Source organism: Taurulus bubalis (genome assembly GCF_910589615.1).
Source record: "Taurulus bubalis genome assembly, chromosome: 16".
Taxonomy (NCBI): Eukaryota; Metazoa; Chordata; class Actinopteri; order Perciformes; family Cottidae; genus Taurulus; species Taurulus bubalis.
The window spans coordinates 19,237,121-19,258,462 of record NC_136604.1 but is presented as its reverse complement, the minus strand read 5'-3'; the positions used below and the strand labels follow the sequence as shown (position 1 = coordinate 19,258,462).

At 41.5% G+C, this 21,342-nt stretch overlaps 1 protein-coding gene across 1 annotated transcript in view; it reads right to left on the bottom strand.

The window, feature by feature from the left end:
* Positions 1-967: 967 nt before the first annotated feature.
* The window catches only part of LOC306748701 (CMP-N-acetylneuraminate-beta-galactosamide-alpha-2,3-sialyltransferase 2-like), a gene marked incomplete at its 5' end in the record, with an annotated part of 63,330 nt that continues 42,955 nt past the window's right edge, over positions 968-21,342 (bottom strand). The window contains 5 exons of the mRNA XM_079231914.1: positions 968-1,694; positions 1,863-1,982; positions 2,083-2,128; positions 2,917-3,096; positions 3,233-3,429. Coding sequence (XP_079088040.1) covers positions 1,527-1,694; positions 1,863-1,982; positions 2,083-2,128; positions 2,917-3,096; positions 3,233-3,429 — 711 coding nt within the window. The 3' untranslated portion in view covers positions 968-1,526. The remainder of the gene's footprint in view (positions 1,695-1,862; positions 1,983-2,082; positions 2,129-2,916; positions 3,097-3,232; positions 3,430-21,342) is intronic.

The window sequence follows — 21,342 nt, the reverse complement described above, 5'->3', positions numbered from 1 at the left end:
CTAGTAAAGTAATCTAGTTACAATTTTCAGAAGTAACTAGTAACGTGTAACTGGTTACTTTTTCTGAGTAACTACCCCAACACTGCCTGTAGTGCACCTGAAGTACAACTTGCCTCAAGGAGCTGCTGATCCTGTCCTACTCCTATTCTGACTACTGTTGTCTTTAATTGTATTTGTGTCTGTTGTCTTTAATGTCTTTTTTATATTGATCTTGTTTCTTATATAAGTACGAAGAGCTACGCGAGTCAAATTCCATGTATGTGTAAACACACATGGCCAATAAAGCTGATTCTGATTCAACAACCAAGAATGTTTTGGTGCGAATTACCGGGTTTTTGGAGACGACAGCCATAGAGACGTCTCCCTTCTCTCCAATATATGTATTATGACATGGCCCTCGGCTCAACAGCAATGTCTCTGTTCTGGGGAAACTCAGCCGGACCTGCTCCAGTCTTGTTTTTGGGGGGGATTTCACTTGACGTCTGCGAGCCAAAGACTTCACAAACAAAATGCCTTGCAGGGAAAGCTGCTTGCCAAAACCAAACGGGTTCCACAGCATATTCATAACATGAACAAATAGATGAATAAATGTAACATTTTGTGAAAAATCAGAGGGTGTTTGGGGATCATAACGACCGATGCAAGTCTGGTTTGACTAAGCAGATGATTCGGTCTTTTATAGCTTCTATAGCCTTTTAAAGTCTCAACTATCAAAGGGTTTTCCATACAATCATGATTCCAAAGAGGGTTTCTTGGTTTCTAGTCATATTCATGAATTGACGTTATTTGAAAACATGTTTCTCCTCTCACCTGTAGTGCTATTTAACAATCAAGAATGTGTTGGTGCAGGTTTTTGAAGATGGCAGCCATAGAGATGTCTATAATAATATAATGGGATCATATGACACTCAGCAGTAACGCGTACTGAAGAATAATACCATAAGGAAAATAAAGGAAAGCACTCCAAAAAAGGCAACAACTTTTGTATTACAATAGTTAAATATAATTAAATAAGGTTGAGTATACTTCACCATTACCCCAACCTGTTTTGCTCCATGTAAACATACATTTTGGCACGCGTTTTTATCCATAACCTTTAAGACTACTTCAGTTATAAGAATATTGTGGTCACATTCATGAGGGTATTTATACATCATACATATACATAGATATATACCATCCGTAACACAGGCGAGCAATCCTTTACTACTTCAAAATTGACATCTCATGAATTAAAATGGATCTTTAATGTTAAAAAGATAATGGTCTGTTTTTCGTGAAGACATTATAAACAATGAAAAAAACCTAACAATCGATGCTCTGTATTGTAAAAAGCTCTCGTGTTCATTTGTTTTCCCTGACCGTACTACTTTATTCACACAGAGAAAAACGCGGACACAGCAGAATAAAACAGCTGTTTGGTTAGCGTGTAGTAGGGGTGTCCGTCTTGAAGGCTTCTTAGTCTCGTTTCGCTTTCTACGTGATTCACTATCAAGGCTTGAATACGTGAAATGCTGAGAAAAAGATCACCACCCCCTATAAAACGTGATTATTTGATGCTGATCAAGCTCCTTAATCATTGCATACTCTACATCTCCAGGATGCCCTCCAGTTTTTAACTTTTTGTTTCTGAGCTCTTCCCAGTAATGACTCCAGTTTCCATCACTGTCTGCTCCATAACCGAACACATGGACCTGGGAAGACAAAGGCAAACACATTTAGAAACAGATAATGTGGTGAAAGCATTCATAAAATCTCACTAAATAACACAAGATTGCACACTTTTTCCTTCGTCATCTTTAGCATCCACTTGTCAATCATCAGTGTGTTACAACATTCTCTCAATCTAAAATAAAACCCACCTCGTCACAGATATGCAGAGCAAGGACCAACGCCATGAAGCCAGTGGATGGATAACGGCCTTTCTTCTGCAGCCACACTTCATGAACATACCTCATGAGCGATGGATTAAGGACCATCACCTGTTAGGAATCAGAATTAGTCTTTAAAAGTACTTCATGAACCAATACCTTTAAAGCAAGTAAAGTTGATTGATGAATGCATTAAAAAAATAATACTCACCAAATCCTTGTTGGCCTTGATTTTTGATCTCATTGGTGCATATGACCTGTTGAAAAAAGCATGACATGTCAAACTCAACAACAAATGATGCTATGTTTGTAAAATGATAAGCCATGAATTTACACAATGCATTTGCATGTCGCCCTTGCCGACATTAAGGATTACCGACCACCTACACTGGCGCCCAGTGTTTGCATCTCATGTAAATGATGCTGCTTACTGACGCACGCTTTGAGCAACTGGCGTTCATTGTGTGACACTTTTAGTGGCTTTGCCCCTGCAGGTATACAGAGCGCTTCAGGGAGAATGCTCATACTATAATGCTCATGACCACAACAGTGGTGGTGGGGATGCGGAGGAATGTGCCAGGTTAGTAGCATTGATGGAAATGATTCTGCTGCCATGTTTGGAGTTAATGCCCTCAATCAGAGCAGTAGTAAAAACCCAATGCAAAGCCTCCTCAGCAGCGATGTTACTGAATTAACCTTTGTTTAGTAGTTTTTAGAGCAGTATAGTTGTGGTAGTGTTAGGTTGAGAGTTACACTTTAAACAAATTCAATGTAAATCCACCTGCTGCATCATTTAGATAAATGCAAACAGAAGTGGCAAAGGGCTGATAGATGAAAACACGGTCTAAAGTAGGCAGTAAACAGCCATCGAGCTCGGAGAATAGTGACATGGGGAACCGGAGTTGGTGGATCTACTGTTCATCAGAACACACATGAAACATGAAATTCACCCCGCGGTCCGTCCGCCTCACTCCCTTCCACCGGGTGACTTCAGAGGACGGGCCGTAGCAACGGCTCTTGAAATGCAACGAAAAACATGACTCACCTTCCAGAAAATCCTGTGCTGAGGGCCTTTGTAACCCACTCCAGATCCAGTATCTTGAATGGAAACAGCACAAGACGAGTGGTGTTGTCTAAATCCACAGCGCTCTCTGGATACATGACATGATGAGTAGTTCTGGTCCCAACATCTGCTTCATAGCCTTTGGTACGACCTTGGTTCATTCTACACAGCACAAAGGGATATATTTCATATGTCAACGTCTTTTTCAGGAACAACAGGGCGTGAATTTCCACTTTTACTTTCTGACATTGAGGAGAAAAACACATCAATGTTCCTCCAAATGTCTCAACCCATTTACCTTATGACGACGTCCTGGAAATCTATGAGAGGCCCAAAATGTGATTTCTTCAAATTAACAGAATTGCCCACCACAGCACAAGTCCTGCAGCGGTCGGGGCTGGACGCTTCAACCTCAGCGCTGATCGGGATCATCTGAAACATCTTTTTCACCGTTTCTTTGTAGGCACCGAAGCGCTGCCTGTTATCCTGTAAGTCCTGTCAGGAAGACCAAACATTACTGACATTAGACCGCAGGAATTGTACTTAATAAACAAATTGTTGGTCACCGTCACCACAGTGTTTGCATGCCAAAAGATATTTTGAAATAATTTGTTTGTAAGGAATTTCTCATCCCCAATGCTCATTGTGTTGCATCAAACTGCGTATTATTTTGTGTGCCCAGTTATGGCTGCATGCTCAAGGACCTCTTGTGGTTGCAGCGACTTTCTCAAAATGGAGGTTGAGAGGCTGTTTGTTATCTTGCAAGGTCACAACTTACCTTCCACCAGGTGAAATTATTCTCTGAGAGATTGTAGTTTACGGACAAAAAGGGTTCAGCAAATTTGCAAAAACGCTGCATAAACAACGAGCCGTTGTTTAAACATCGGTCACAAGAGCAGGGTCTCTTATGCCGAGGCGGGAAGTATGATGAGATGTCTCCTCTCCAAAACACACAGCTGCCCGTCACACACAGCAGGAAAATGAACACTCTCCCTTTTGAAATCATCTTGGAGGTGTGACGTCTGTGAATGGGAAGCAATCTGTAGACAAAGTGTGTGATGAAATAGACGAGAGTGTATTCAGTGGTGGAATGCTATTTTATACTTCTAGTCTACTTTAACAGGAGATATTGTACTTTCTACTCAGCAACCTTGAAAGGCTTCTCCCCCCCCCCTCCCCCGAACGCATCACCCTTTTTTGTGCAGCTGTTAGAGTGGCGACACGCTCATCTATATGAAGCAGACGACTTTATAGTAATTACACTATTTAGCGTTAATGAAGCATGAGTACACACTTAATTCATCATTTATAAAGCATTGTTCCAACATGAACACTCATTAGTAACTCATTAGTATGCAATTCATAAACAGTTATAACCGTTTTATTCTTGATTAATAAGCTTCACTATTATGCGTTTCATGATTGGGTTTTCATACTTTATAATAATAATAATTATTTCAATTTATATCGCGCTTTTCTAGATGCACAAAGATGCTTTACATTATGGACAAGAGACAATGACAAACAGAACAAAAATGAAAGACAAATAAATTATTATAAATGATGGATTCCCCATTTGTAAATTGAGTAATATATATATTGCAAACCAACCATTAAGGATGTATAGATCATGCACTAATGGTGAACATGTGCTTTAAAAACGTGTTTTAATACTGCAATTCATGATTAATTCAGGTGGTTACTGGTCATTAGCTAAGTATTAGTTAAGTATGTTCTGTGGCCTCATCTAAAGTGAGGACTATCTATGCTTTACAACACATTTATGAATGACATTGAAAGGCCACCAGCAGTGCCTCAAAGCTAACACAAGTTATCTAGAAAAGGGAGATAGACACAACACACAGTGATAAAGAACAATATGATGTGGAAGCATTTTATAATGTGTGATTGTATAAAGGCATCGCATGGCAGAAACAGCTATCAGGAATATTTACAATACATACCGGAAAAGCCCACATTTGTTTGACTTCTTTAGCATTTGTAACGTTAAACTTATTTATGAATGCATGTAATGCAAGTGTTCATCCACTCCAAGTACATTGATTCAGGCGTGTTCCCTTAATCTGAACTTTGTTCTTTCTAAAAGGAACCTAAGGTATTCTGTTTTTTCCCTAATTTTATATTCACGATATCTAATCATGAGTTTAAATACTGCACTACAATGTAACTTGTTCTTATATTTCCCATGCAGGAGTTTAACTGAGTATTTTCAGTATTGCTGCTTTTAGTTGAATAAATGTGAATCTGAATTTGTAAATCTGAATGCATCTTTCACAACTTCATAAATTAGGGAATCTCTCAAACTGAAAAATGTTGGTTATTTAAACATAATTCTTAAAAACAAATAAGGCAACTTGGCAGTGGAGAGCTCAATCCCTGAACTCCATTCATATCAACTTGTCTTTACTTCAGGCAAATACATGAGCTCCCATTACAAAAGGAATTTCACCATATGCATCGTTTCACTGAGGATATTTATGAATAAAAACGTTTGTCGTCCTACCACAGAGAGCAAAGTCGCTTCTACTGAGAATACAGTCAGACCACAACCCCAAGAAACGGTTATCTGAGGAGTAGCAGACGGTTGTGGTCGAGGGCGTTAGTCTGTGGTTGCATCAACATTTCAAGAGAACAAATTGTCTCTGCGAATATTTGAGCAAATTCTGTCATTTACTGGGCCAAAAAAACAGTGTTTTAGTGGTGAATTTAACTTTTAGGTAGCATGCAAAAAGTTCTGAACATGAGCATAAGTAAGACAAGCTCCATTATTTTTTTGTCGCCTGGATTTATTGTTTTCATTCATAAATAATTGTTTTCGCATTAATATTGAGAAAACATTTTCTGCGCAAGTGTGTTCATTATATGAATATATTTGGTCCTTCAAAAATAAGTTTAAACATTGTACATAAAAGACTTAAAGAAGTGTAAAGTTGTCTGTTTTTGTCTGATTAGATCAAATATTGTTCAAGACATGACCCAACAAAAACATGAAACAGATATATAAATATGAGTGTAAATTGTAGCGTTTTGACAATAATCTGAGTGAGAAGATTAAAAATGTCATATACCAGCAGCTCCAGGTCCTTATCATCGTCCCCTCGCTCGAGACCGTGACAACAATAACTCCAAACCCAACTAAAGTAGTGTCATGAGACGCGGGAGGCATTCACAGGCAGCCAATTCACGCCCATCCTTTCAGTCAGATGGCGCTGCTGATTGGACAAGAAGCAGCAGAGTCACCAATATGCACCGAGTCTCACACTGCATGCAGGGCGCTCAAGTTTTGAAGACAGGTAAGAGTGACATATCCCCGCCCCCGCCGTATGCCCACAGACCAGACCCCTCACCCCGGGAGACGTGCTTGATTCCTCCATGGTGAGGGCAGCGCGACCAGGTCATGTTTGCGCGCTGCGCCACATTAAATAGCCTAGAGGTTTTTTTTCAGCATGAGAAATACGATGTGTGGCGGGAAGACCGAAATGCGTGACACTCGAGAGCCCTGCTGCATGGGAAACGTCTGGCCTATTTGATAAAGAAAAGGTGCTCGGTGTGGATAGCGCAGGCTATGGAAGGCCTGGGGTGCTCGACTTTTTTTTTCAAAACTAATGTTGGGTTTTAGACGTTTAAACAAGTTTAGACAAGTAGAAGTGTTTCAACCGAAAGGAAAATAAAAAATGGTTTTATCCATCTTGAAAGTGTGGTAGATCGCCAGGAGTGCACTCCTTGTGTCGTGCCAGGCGTTGATTTGATTTATTTTGCATGATCAATTACTGGCCACTCACCTGCACCTGCACCTTCCTCTCCCTCCACCTCCCTCCCTCCCTCCCTCCCTCGCGCTCTCTCTCTCTGTGTCCTCGATCCAAACGCGCGTAAAGCATAATCAGCTGTTAAATACCAACGCGACCTGGGCGCATTCAGATGAGGTAATTAACGGTCACAGGATAATACAAAATAAGAAAACATATATTTCTGTCAAACTATATTTTACAGGAGATCAGTGTTTGGGAAAGACATGAAAAACAACTTATTTATTTGTATGATATGTGTTTATTTGAGGAATGATTAAACCCTCTGGGGTTGAGATGGGATAGATTATCCTGATGGGAGATCCTCCTGAAGTCTCAGATTGGTTACACAGAAGCTGATTCGATCACGGGAGTCATTACACATCTGTTTTAAACATTGTGTTTGTGTACTTTTTATTATATTGACTTGTTTTCCACACTTTATTTGTGTGTGGAAATATTGTAACATCGACCCAGTAGTGCTGCAGTAATGTGCATTATTGTCGTACCAATATGTCACAATAAATTAATAATAAATGTGTTGTTTAATCATCCTATTTATCACTGTATTCACCCTAGGGGGCGGCATAGACTACAGGCTTTATGTACACTGCATTTTCCCCTCATGGTTGGTATTTTTGGGACAATGTTTCATATGCGTGTCAGTAGATTCAATTATGTATTTTCACGAGTCTATTTAGGAGCAGGTGGCTACAGCAACACTTCTTTATTCACACTCTGATGCACTTCCCGTTATGCTGAATCTATTGTGGTGAGCTGGGAGCCTTACAGTGGACTCTATGCACACCCAAAGAAAGACCTCATGAGCCGGAGTGCGACAAACTCTGACGCTGACCTCCTTGCAGGTCAATTGATAGACTTTTTTATCAGTCATTGTCCTCTCCTGTCGTTGCAGATGCCTGCTGTTCCCCTTCTGCCCTGTAGTGGCCCTCAGTGTGTTCCCATCTATCCGAACACACCTGATCCCCGTTTCCCGGCATTATCTCATCCTGCATATATGCACCAGCCCTCGATCTCCATGCACCCGTTCCCCAGCGCGGTATGTCCTCACTGACTGACGCTGAACGTTGATCACCATGAATGATTGATTGCTTTCAACTGCTTTTGGCCTCTGAGTCCTGGGTGTCGCAGCTCCGCTGAAAGGTGGAGATGGAATTCCGCCTCAGGACGATTTCAAACAAAGAGGCTCACTGACAAGTCGTACTGATCTGATGCTGGGCTTTCTGCACCCATCACTTACTGGCTTATCACCTCGGAACAGCTGTGACTGACAGTCATTTTCACTTTTATGTTAAAGCAACCAAATAGGCTCCTGAATCGATTCAATATACATTTGCGAGAAGAAAATAAAAAATGTGTCAGTATTTGAAAAGACTGGAAGTAATGTTCTTATGAAGGTAACGTCATCCTTTGTTTTTCATTTGATGAAACTTGGACTGAAACAGATGAGATGATGATGATGAGATGAACTTATTCGAGGCCCCGAAAAAAAGAGAGAAATGGATTCAGCTGGTCGTTCGTCCACATTAACGGAATAATGTCAGTGTCAAAACATTTTTTTATTAAAAAAGAAAAAAAAAAGTTAGTATTTCATCCTTCAGGGTTCGTGACATCCCAAAACTTTTTCATTCATTGAGAAAAGACCAGAGGTTGAAGGTGTCGTGGCCTGCAGTGTGAGAGGCAGGTCATGGTTATGGACGACAAACTGATGAGCTTCTCCCCGAATGAGCGGTGATGACATTTCTTTCGGCGAGATGAATTATAACGCGATTGTTCTCCACTGATGGATGGTGATGCGATGGCAACGACTGATGGAGTTGTCGGCGTGGATTAGTGAACGCGGCCACCTGTCGAGCCGGCGCAGCGGCGGCCATTCCTCACAGACATTAAATGACAACTTTTTACGAGGTGATTATTAAACAGTTTAGGCTGGTGGGCTCTGTATCACTGCAGTGTAAGTGTTAGTCCTGCACGTTTAATATACAAATCAAATCAAATGCTTTCAAGATTTAATTCACATGAGGGATAGAAAGAGAGAGAGAAGCTCGAATCCAGGCTCGACAAGGGACAGGTGCGCGGCGAGCCAGCGGGACACCGTGGAGGGTCCAGCCGCAAGCAGAATAAACCTCTAAATAAATTTATGACAAACTCTTACAAGGGGATTTAATACTTATTAAACCCGCTCTCTACCCGCAGACACCCAGCAGGGTCCAGCGGACAGTCAGAGGTCAACCAGTCACCGTAACTCTCTCTCTAGTTCATTACAACAAATGGCTGTGATGTAAGTGTGTCCTGTATCTTTATCAGTGAGTGTAGCCGTGATGGATGAACCTCATGCTTGCCTCGGGGGCTGCCGGGGCGGGTCGACGTGGAGCTCTGCCTCTGGCTCTCTGATGGCTCGGTGCCAAGAATTGAGGAAATCAAAGAAATGAGCTACGAACGCGCTGACTTGATTTCAACTTTGATATCAATCAATATTTATTTTACCAAAGATAGAATAGCATGTTACAAATCAACCTTTTATCATCACTTTAATACAAAGGTCACTGAAAAGGCACCATAGTTTAATTTTCTCTAAATTCATATTTAACACTTGCCAAGCATTGATTATATGTCAAGAGTATCTCCCCAGTATACCGTACTCTTATGCAAAAGTGGATCACGGTCTCACTCAGACTCGTTCTCGTTGACCTGGAGCATCACTAGATTATAGTATTATAGATTATATTAAGGAAAATAAAACACACACCCATCGTTTTTACCCTGTAAAGAGAATCAAACCTTCCTGGCCCATCCTCGACTTCTCACCGCAGGGCCTCACAGCCATGAGCTGTGTCCGGGGCTTTAGGTTTGTGTTCTCTGACACCATATAAGGACCTTCTTGGTGTTGAAGCTGGTAGTCAGGGCTCCACGTTGATCAGAGATTCACACCAAAATGACAGGTTGTCCAACATGATAGACAAGCTTTCCACAGCCCAGAGGCTTGGGGCTGCACATACTGACCCGATCATGACCCGATAACTAAAGTCGTGGACTCAGACTTGGAGGTGAAGGTGAGGCTTTAGGGCTGTTCTACTGTGAGATGATCAAGTGTGCGAGGCCTCTTTCGCAAACATTTCGAGCCCTTTATGCAAACGTTTTGTAAGACTGCATTCCTGCAGGAAATTACCCACAACGCATCGCTTTGTGACATTAAACATAGGGATGCCGGGGGAAGCCAAGAGGCAACAACAACCTATATAAAGGGCATCCTGGCATAATATATTTACACAGAACCATTACCATAAAGAATTAAAGATGGGACATAAAAAGCACATGGAAGCAGAGGCTGTATTATTCATGGGCCATTTCTTTTAATTCAGCATATTGAAGTAAATTGATTATTTGACATTTACCTCAGTCAAGAGCCTGGAAGAGGTTTAAATCACCCAGTCAAAAAAGAAAAACAATAGAAGAAAAACAATTTTTGACATCGCCGTGAAAACATGATATGGATAGTGCTGTCCAATTTGTATTTCTACAATTTCAAGCCCTTGACGCCTCTCAAACTTGAGCATGTACCAGTGGGTTCAGTAAAGTCCCTGAGGGTTCAGGGTTTAAGGCCTTAGGGGGGACATTGGGATTGAGCCCTCGTCTCCTACAAAATAACATTCCCATACATCTAAATTGCGTAATCAATGATGTCCAAAAAGCAAGCCATATACGTGTCCAGAAGAATCTGGGTTCAGTGCAAGTTAGGGCGGCCAACTGTCCCGTATAAGCCAGGAAGTCCTGTCTATTGGCTTGAATTGGTTCTTCTCCGTACAGCGCTATCAGCGCTGGACTCCTACAGTTCCTAGATCTGATCGAACAACAGAAACAGATCACGTGCCGATCACGTCACGGGTGAGCCAATTCCTGACTCGGTAGAGTCTGGTGTTGTTCGATCGGCTCGGTGCGAAAGAGGAAAGACCGCGGAGCTACAGCAGCAAAACAGACATGCAGGGTAAACGGTGACTCCACGAAAGCCTTTTGTACTTGTCTGGAATTCTTAATTGGCCATGGAGGACCACCTCAGTCTGCATGCTAACGCAGAAATGTACAAGAATGCCGCACACAGCTAAAGGGGCTAGCAGTACCAGTGTTTCATGACAAGTGAGGCCTCGTATGCCAACGGGTTAAACACGGACTCACAGCTACTGACGAGCTCAAAGGTGTTTTGTTTTCATGACACAAATATTGGGAAGAAGATGCACTTGGGAAGAACGTTAGCCGAGATGATTACAATGAATGAACGTTTTAACACCTCAGAAAAAAAGAACACATTTCAAACATTAGATTTTCATGACATTTCATGAAAATGAAGAGCTAAATAAATAGAATATACCCCCAAAAAGTTAAAGTATGAACCTGAATATGAGTGCAATACGTCTCCTTTAAGTTCTATAAAGCCAGCTATCCGGCTAAATGTCCCTTCACAAAAGGGCTGTGATCCGCAGAACATTCCAGCGTTATGAAGACTTTCAAAGTGTACATTGCAAACCCGACAGCCAAAGCGGGTGGGTGACGGGTGTGTTGTGAGCAGGGTGACACACTGATGAGGGACGCTTTGGGTGCTGTGCTTGTAGAGTGACTGAGCGTTAATTGCTCTTTTGTTTGCTGGCACAACACAGAGTCTCAATGTTCATGTGGTATTGATGGCAAAAGAACAACCCTGAATGAGGTTAAGCGGTCCGGATAATGGAATGGGATAAAACAAATGGTGGGATGAAGTTTGAATAATATGAGTTTATCTATACCTATCCCTTTGCCATATAACTCTAGTCACACTTCCATCTTCTCTAGAATATAGGTAGTCAAATTTGATTAATTAGGTCTAGGATGGATTATTTTAATACATTTAAATCTTGTTGAGGTCACGTTCTTGTTCAAGTTACGATCATAAGTACAACATTGACTCTTTTTTGCTGCTAAATGCAAAAAGCTCCATATGTCCATCAGCTATAGTCGCTTACTTTGACGGCTGTGTGCTGCTGAGCAGGTTGCACACAGTTTTGCTGCTGGAATTGTGGTCGATATGATCAGTGAGACTGAACCAAAACTAAACATTGGGTGGTTTGTGTGTGCTGCTGACATGAAATAATCACATTTCACATGTTGTATGTTGTTTTGCATGATAATAATCATACCATATATACTGTAAGGTATTCCGTGTAGCTCATATAGCTCTTTATTTACCCTACTTTGAGCCGACTACATTTCAATGCCTGTGTATGTCGGACCTCGCGGCTTCCCAGGTTTCGAGGGAGTCGGAACTCAACATCTGGTAGTCATCAGTTCAAGATGTCCACGTTATGCTTTGTGTTGCTGCACAACTGCACAGACGGATATTTGATCTGGCTCAGAGGGAGGGTCTCAAACCACAGGCCATCTTGAGGGGATTTCTGCCAACACACACACGATATATATTCAACATTTTGTCCTTGGCAGATTTTATGGTTCGACATTGTACATTTTGCGGTGAATTCACAAAGGATGGATTCCAGCTGCTGGTAGCACCCTGTAACCGCTAACCGCTCCGCCTCAAGGTCCGATTCACAAAAGGTATTGCGCTAATAATATTGTTAGGGTAGAGGGCAGGCTGACTCAAGGGAGGATATTTTCAAAAAGAAAGATTTATTTTGAAAGAATGAATTCAAGAAAAAGGTCTGTTGGTTGGTCGTCCGTGGCAAATGTAACGTTAGCTAATGTTAGCCCATATTTTTTGCCCTACCTTTGCATCTGATTGTAATTACCCATGAGGCATGGTGGCCTATACATAAATGTGCTTGAGGCCAATGCGTCCGTTGTGAGGGCCGAGAGTCAGTTATGAGTCAAACGTCTTGAGAGGATTGCAAGAGCGCCTCTTCCATACAAACTCCTGGATCCAATTAAGAGAGGAACGGGGAAAAAATGTATGGTCAGGATTTGGGTAAGCGGGGGAAACACAATACACAACAAGATACAGAATACAGAAACATGACTTTCCCCATCAGTCTCAGTTGTACTTTGTGCTTTGTTGCTAGCACGCTAAAGTAAGAAATGCCCATGCTAAATGGCATCGTTGGTAACGTCTTGCCATGCTGATATTTAGTTGTGCAGACAGCCATTTGTTCTACTACAGGCTTAAGTTTAGCAGCTTCCACGATTCTCTTTTAACACCTTGTCCAGATAGTGCCTGTATAGCGTATTCTGTCCAAGCAGATACACATGAATTAGGCATCTTTGGGCACCGTGAAGACATATTTGTAATTATGGCTGAGTTAATTCATATTTAGTCAGTGGATGAAACTGCAGAACTGTTAATGTTTTTCTTATCAAGGACTTCCTGCTGTCTCAGCAGTTAAACATTCACAGGAGGCAAACAAGGAAGAGATTTAAGCTTTTCTTTGGTGAAATAATTACAGTATATGAGCACCTTACCGTGTGCTTCACCCCTCAACAGAACTACACCTCGTTATTTTTCATATTAATACATTGAGAGTGTGATCATAGAGATATTATTAGGAAGTGTGATCGTAGCAGAAGGGCCCTGCTCGTCTTCTGAGACACATCATCAGTCATGGAGGGGGGGGATCGCCCAAGTCCTGCAGGAGAGCCCGCCTTGCTCAATTAGTCCTGGCTCTAGCTGCGTCTACCTGATCTATGGGATGCATTTAGAACAGAGCCCATGCGAAGGCCTATACTCATTTCTTTCTGCCTTGCTAAGTGCATCAATATGGCTGCATTATTATTTTAACAGTTTTGTGTCGTGTTTGGAAGGTTGGAAAATCCCTCGCTGAGAGCTTTTTTTGTGACAATCAGGGTGAGATTGATATTTCCATGTTGGCATTTATTGTCACACACAATCAGCTCAGCCTGAAGTGCCTGTAGAGTATTCAGTACGATTCACATGTGATGCACACAAGGATACTCCCAGAGGATGAATCCGACTGACTTAGGTATATATTTTACTTTATTTTAATTTTATTTTGTATATAACTTTCATCCCTGTTGCTTCTTTATATATTTTATCTTGTGTGTTTATTTGTATCTGTAAGTTGTCAGGCGCTACTACGACAACAAATTTCCCCTTGGAGATTAATAAAGCATATATCTATCTATCTATCTATCTATCTATCTATCTATCTATCTATCAAGTGCCACCTTTCAAGTGCATACTTCTTTGTTTTTACAGTATATTACAGCATAAACTGTTACTGATATTCATGTCCACCACAGGATGAATTGTCACAACTTTAGAGATTCCCTGACTTTTTATCCAACCCCTTAGAAATATCTGCAAAACTAATGACATAGAGCCTCAGCTGTACTTTTCTAATTAGAATACAATTTAAAACTTAAAAAAAAAATCCTCCTTTTGGTGGACAAAGAACCGGCTCCACAGCACATCTCAGTTTCGGACAGCAGAAATCTCTTTGTGCTCAGAGCACTTTTTAAGTCCAATGTGATGGTTTTGTTAATTGTGAACCTAAAATAATTAAATAAATAAAGGATGACATTCCTGGGCATTTTCTGAAATGAACACACTGTATGTGTACAGTAGTCCAAGCTTGTTTGCGTGTGTGTGTGTGTGTGTGTGTGTGTGTGTGTGTGTGTGTGTGTGTGTGTATCGCTATCAAGTGGAAAACCTTGTATGCCCAAAAGTGTTCATTTTTAAGAAATTAATTGGAGAGAAAAAAAAACTGTTGTGTCTTGGTCTGAGGCTTTCATGTGTCATCATGAAATTAATATTTTACCAAAATCACGGCGTAAGCGTGACTCATTGGTTCAAATGCGGTAATGACATGCCTGGCAGAGGCTCAGTCAACGGCTGGCATTCAAATATGTATCCATTTTCACCTAATTCTAGTCTCAGTGGCATGCAGATGATTACTGTATTCCATAAATAAGAGCAGAATGAGCTCCAATTAAGAGGTAATTGCGCTGCTGTTGAGCAGTAACAAGATGTTAATGAAAATCCCAGGCTTATGATGGGAACGGGAGATTGCTTTTAAAATTAGGCTGCTTCACCAGTTGTGCTCTCTGTGGATGAAGGAATTAGACAGCATGGGTCTGGTTAAGGGAAGTTGTGGCTAATTACTCTCCAATCCCAGCGAAGTCCATTTGTGGCAATAATTGCCCTGTGATTGCCTTGTACCCTCTCATCTCACAAAGCTGCTCACAGTTTCTATTTGAATATCTCACAGGCTGGTTTGCGCAGGTTTTTGTGGATGTTGCATTCATTAGATTCCGCATTTAATCCAAAGATGATTGAAGGAACACATTAAAGGTTGATATGCAGGAGTACTGAGTGTATCCTTTTGTTATCTCAACCAAAAATAGGGACTAACATGGACATCAATGCCCGAATTATTAGTAGACGGCAAAAAGAATCCTTCGTCGTCTTATTTTTAATTTCCTGTATTCTTACATTTTCATTATCAATGGTGTCATTGGCTTTACGTGTTGAGCATGAGGACGAGCCAATTCAACCCTGAATACTGTTTATTTAAGCAGGTGTTACACCTCTGGTTATGACCATGGGCTGCTCCACATGACATGTGACTCCGCGGTGCAACAGCAATCATTTGTCATTCCTCACCATTCAACATGGACATGCATCCTAATTCAGAGTCTAGCTCCAAGCAGCTCAGTCTCCATCAACCCCACTGAGTGGTGCTTTGGCCTCCCGAGTCACTCCTTTATCATTCTGTGTAGCAGCGCTTGTGGCTCCGTGATAAACAGATAAAGTGATGGGTTTAGTTTCTTCTGGTCTGCTGTCATAAACTGATAAAGTGGAGCAACCACTTTCTAGGCAATAGGTGAGGTTTTCCCTCCAAAGTGTTTGAGAGCAGTTATCTGATGTCAAGCAACTACAATGGAAAAAAAAAACAATATAAAAGCAGCGAAGCTTATACTTTCCGTTCCACCGGTGGAGAAAAAGCTGAATAAACATCAGAAACGAACTCCCTGAAGGCCGGCAGATAAAATCAGCTCAACAGAGGAAAACGTGTTGTGGGTTTAGTTCCCTACAAACACAACAAATATCAAAGTGTATTTTAATGACTGACCTGAAGGAGCTTAAGTACGGACAACGCCTGGCTGAACACATTGTGTACACAAAATATCTGTATCTCGGATTTGGTGTCGCAGCTCAGTATGTAGCACAGCACAAATAATAACGATTGTTTTTCTTCTTCTTCTTTATCTTACAAATTTTACCAATAATTCTCAAACACCGGCACGTCGTCAAAAAGAAAAAATAAAGCTCTCTGCTCTGTCGATAATTCCTGAACTGCAGAAAGCGTCGGCTATAGAAGACGAGCAGAAGTGCGTCGCTTCCGCCGAGTCTAATTACGGAGTAAAGATCACGGTTGTCTCACAGTTCATTCAGACTGTTTTCTGGGGCGCTGAACTGTCAGTGCACCGTGAGGCTCCGGCGTACCGCAGGTAGAAAATACCTCACTCCCCGGGCGCTCCGTGTTCCCGTTGGCTGTGGAGCAATAAATGCCTCCGGGATGAAGTCGTATACGCGGGAAGCTTTTTATAGGAACGTAGAGATGTAGATGTGTCTCACACCGGATGGGTCTTGAAGTTCGGTATTGACGAGACGTGTATTTGTAGCGTTCATATTGAAAATGTAAACACATCATCTGCTACTACAGGACAAAAAAATAAACAAAAACGTATCCACAGCATATTCCGCTATAAACATGCTCACACAGGTTTAGTCAGACTGACAGTTTTGTTAATTCTCCTTATTTATTGTCGTCTTTCTTTCATTCACTTAGATTTGTTGCTATTCTTGTTAGATTTGTGTTGTTTTTCCCTCGTAGGAAATGAAAATAAAACGCATCGTATCACATTATCCGCTAGAAACTTCAGAGAAATACGTTAATTTCGTGATAAGACGGGTCATGACAATCAGTCAACTCTAATATGTACAAAATGTACACTGTATAATGATGCTAATGCTGTTATATAGCATGTTTATTGGTGCAAATGTTGCTGCAACTGCAAATACTACAATAAACGAAGGGCTATTTAAGTTGCAAATATTAAATATGTTAAAACAGTATGATAAGTGAAAGGTCATTTTTTTTAATGAAGTATTCCAATAATTGTTCATACAAGCTACATTTGTGTACACAGCTTTGTAAGGCCAGACTGCCTCTAATCGTTCCCACCTCTTCTTAAAAGACTCTCTGGGTAAACACAATTAATCATGACACTTTTCTCCGGGTGGCTTTTTTTTTCTTCCCGCACACTTATTCTCACATCTTTAATAATCTGTGTCTTTTCACTGGGGAGGCTGGATGCACATACGATTTATGACATTTTAAAGGTTATTTACATTCCAAATGTCAACCACTGCTCTCTGGAGTGGAGGAGCTCTTCTGCAGGACGCCATAATGTCAGAGCAGGAAATGTTTAATTTGTGTGACAGCTAAAGGTTCAGAGACGCTTAACTCACATAGCTGAGGGTTCAAAGACTTGTTTGTGAACACTCGGCCCTTCTCTTGCTCTCATTGTTCATCTTTATCATCACTGTCACACACAAAATGGTCACAATAATGCAGGTAGTGTTCATTTATGCACAGGAAGCTTGACGTCTATAAACAGGTGAGCTATCTGTGGCATGAAAGGAGTTAAATTTATAATTAAAGCAGAGTGAGGCAGCGCCGATAGTGTTGTCTGAGAATTACAAAGCATTGGAACTTTAACTTTGCCATTTAAAGAGCAAGTCTCCGCTTAAACTCTGGATGTGTTTAATTAAATAGCGGTCAGGAACTCATCACAGTTATGTCGAATATCTTTTTTCTTCTTTTGTCGTCAAGGTGATGACGAGCAGAGACGGGTATAAAAAAAGAAATACATGAAAATGATTAGAAAGGCTGCTTCTTCCTCCTCCTTCCGGTTTTATGAAGTAACAATCAAGCGAACAATCAAGGGGACTTGCGTGTGTGTGTGTGTGTGTGTGTATGTGTGTATGTGTGTATGTGTGTGTGTGTGTGTGTGTGTGTGTGTGTGTGTGTGTGTGTGCGTGTGCGTGTGTGTAGGTGTCCGTCTAATTCAGTTTGCAGGGCTGATTTCATGGTTCTGATTGAACACTCGCCAAATGTAATCTAATTTAACTGAGAGTCTCTTGTAAGGCTAATCATATTCATAAAAAAAAATCTCAACATGTTCGTGGTGGACATCTATACACTAGAGAAGGGCAACTTCTTTGTGTGTGAGCTGTGGTGCTCATCCTCATACTTTTATTTAATTGAATATATAATACTGCTCCCGTGATAAACTGACTGAAATCCAGGGAGATCTCACCAGCTGCGTAAAAGCACATGTATATTTTTTTTATTGCTGACAAGGTTGGATAATTAATCAGGCAAAGCAGGTAAATGCCTGCGGCGGCTCAAACACCTCCAGGGCATCAAAGTCCCCAGGTTCATCCGATTGCAATTAGCATGCGTTAATTTGATTAATTGCACATTTTGCGAGGGAGTTAGCGCAACTAAAACATGATATCAGCTGAAACGATGAGAGCCTTCGGGCCGCTACTGCATGTTTTAGGGGTTAGGGTTAGTCGGTCATGCGGTTGAACCACCGCTTTGTTCCGGATAGAAATATCTGAACCGTTGGATGGATTAGAAAAGATGTTGCACAGATATCCACAAGTCACAGCCCATGAATCCTAATGACTTTCATGACGAGCACAGGAATTGTCAAGCATGCGACCGAAATCAACGGCACCACTCCAACCGGCAGACTTCATCGCTGAGGACCCTTCACCCCCTTCACCCCCTTTTCGGCTGCTCCCATCAGGCAGCTGCTCTGGAGCACCTCTGGCCGAACAGACAAGCTTACAAACGCTCTCAATCCAAATGCAACATCCATTTTACACCATGCCAAAGAGACCGTCACTCCTCTGATACACGGTGGGGCACAGCGGCTCTAATTCATTCCTGGATTTGTTCGTCTTTTAATGTATTTAAATGTGTCTCGTGGCTGTGCGTCTAAGTTTTGAGCTCCAAAGACAATTTTCTAGCATTACGTATATGAGAGACGAAACGTATTTTGAATTCTGAATCTCGACCCCCCCCCCCTTTGACTTTTCCTCTCGCTCAGGTATTATCTCAACATTGTCATTCAGTTTGGTACAGACGCTCATATTCTCACAGGAATACTTGCAATGACTTTGGTCTTCCTTTCATTTGGTGCCGTCGTCAAACCAAACTTCTAATTTCTCCGATATCTGGGTGGTTTATAAATGAATAAACTGATGACATTACCATCAATACATAGCAAATGTTCGCAGGTTAACACACTAAACTGAGCTGCTATATGCCAGCATTTCAGCATGGGATCCTTCCCTATATTCCAGTGGCGGGCCATCAGGGCCTGCTAAGCCTTCTCTGCCTAAACAGAATCACAAAGTTAAATAAAACAGCTGATCGAGACTATGACTGCACTGAACTCGCAGGTAGAAAATCCACGGCCCGCCACTGCTATATTCCCACGGTCCTAGGTTCCCCAGATGTATACGGCACCTAATGGGAACATGACAAAGGGTCCTTGCGTCACATGACAGCACATACAGGTTGCAGGTTCAATCCAAAAAGTAAATGTACTTGCTGTTTTTTCTTTTGCCTGCTAAAGTTTAAAGTTTAGGAGCAATGGTTTAAAATGTGTGTTGGGCATTGCAGAGAGAGTTTGATAATAATTAATGGGAGTTCATGTAAAGCCAATGTTTGGTTTGTCCCATCTGGGCGGTGGTGACTGGCCCTGTGAGGAGAAACGGTAAAGAAAACCACACAATTCTTATTTTCAGATGATTATACACAATAGAAAACTATACTGTTAATAGTATATATTAAATAATACTTATCGATAATCCATTTCTGCCAATGGATGCCCTTACATGACACACTGCTCCTTTAAATGTCACCAATATCCAGTACAACCCATCTCTCTTCACATATGGAAGAGAACAATAACAAAGACGGTAAACTCAGCACAGTCATGCATATTTAAGGAAATTAAAATGAGTCCGCTTTGATTACTGCCGCTGCATGCTGTGTCATCTGTACATTTATGTCCACGCGCTATGAAGGTTATTGAGTCTGAAAAGGCAAAAGAGAGAGCCAAGATTTTAATAACTGTGCAGCTGTGGAGGCTAGTTTCTGTGCAGAGAGGCACTTGATGCAAGGTCAGAGCCAGGAGTGTTGTGTTCGCCACGTCAATGGCGTCACAGAAACGGAATGAATTCAGAATTGCAGGATGTCGAGGGCTACTTTGTACTCATTCTGTTTCAAATAGCAGGTTCCATGATTCAGACAGAGGTCACATTGACACAAATCAAATTATGCATCACATGTGTGAGTATCTTTAATGACCTGAATGCGTTGAAATGGAAAGCGCCTCATTTTCATGTTCATCCCACTTTCAATGGCAAAAACTAAAATGTCACGTCATTGAGGGAGATTGACGAGAAATCGATTTGTTCCTCTTTTCGACTGAACAACACACGTTTGTGAGCACACGCTCCGTTGCAGAGTTAAGGCAACTCAGAGTCTGAGACCAGTCTGAAGACCAGTCTGAGACCAGTCTGAGACCGGTCTGAAGACCAGTCTAAGACCAGTCTGAGGACTAGTCTGAGACCAGTCTGAGACCAGTCTGAGGACTAGTCTGAAGACCAGTCTGAAGACCAGTCTGAAGACCAGTCTGAGGACGAGTCTGAGGACCAGTCTGAGACCAGTCTGAGGACCAGTCTGAGACCAGTCTGAGGACCAGTCTGAGGACCAGTCTGAGACCAGTCTGAGACCAGTCTGAAGACCAGTCTGAAGACCAGTCTGAGGACCAGTCTGAGGACCAGTCTGAGAACCGGTCTGAGACCAGTCTGAAACCAGTCTGAAGACCAGTCTGAGACCAGTCTGAGGACCAGTCTGAAGACCAGTCTGAGACCAGTCTGAGACCAGTCTGAGACAGGCCTGAACTGGGACAAAAATTCGACCCTGGACTTTTTGGTCCAGACTGACCCACCACAATCCGCGCGCAGATTCTGTGCCAACTGGTCCGTTGATGTTCTGTACATATAATCACACAAGCCCTTAATAACACTACTATACTGGAATGGGTCATTGTCTCCTTGTCTCTTATTTGATGTAATTTAATCTGAAAATGTCCATAAATAAGTGTTCAAAAAAAAGAAAAGCAAGGACAAAAACCATAAACACTGACAGAAACACTTAAAACACTATAACTCTGGTGACCTGATTTGTAATTATAATTAATTATAATGGATCAGGATAGTATATTATTTTCCAACACTTTAGAACTAGATTTACACCACACACTATCTATTATGTCAAGTAAAGTTCATAGACAACGTTTCTGAACATTTAGTGAATGAGTGTTTATCCACAACATTGGTGGAGGTGATAGCTGGTGAGTGTGCTAGCTAACATTATCTACAATGTTAGCTAGCACACTCACCTGCCACCAATCTCCTCCTCCCCCTCCTGTATGTTGTAACTTGTTTTATTACATGATTTACTCTTATTGTGAAGAGCATGGAAACAAG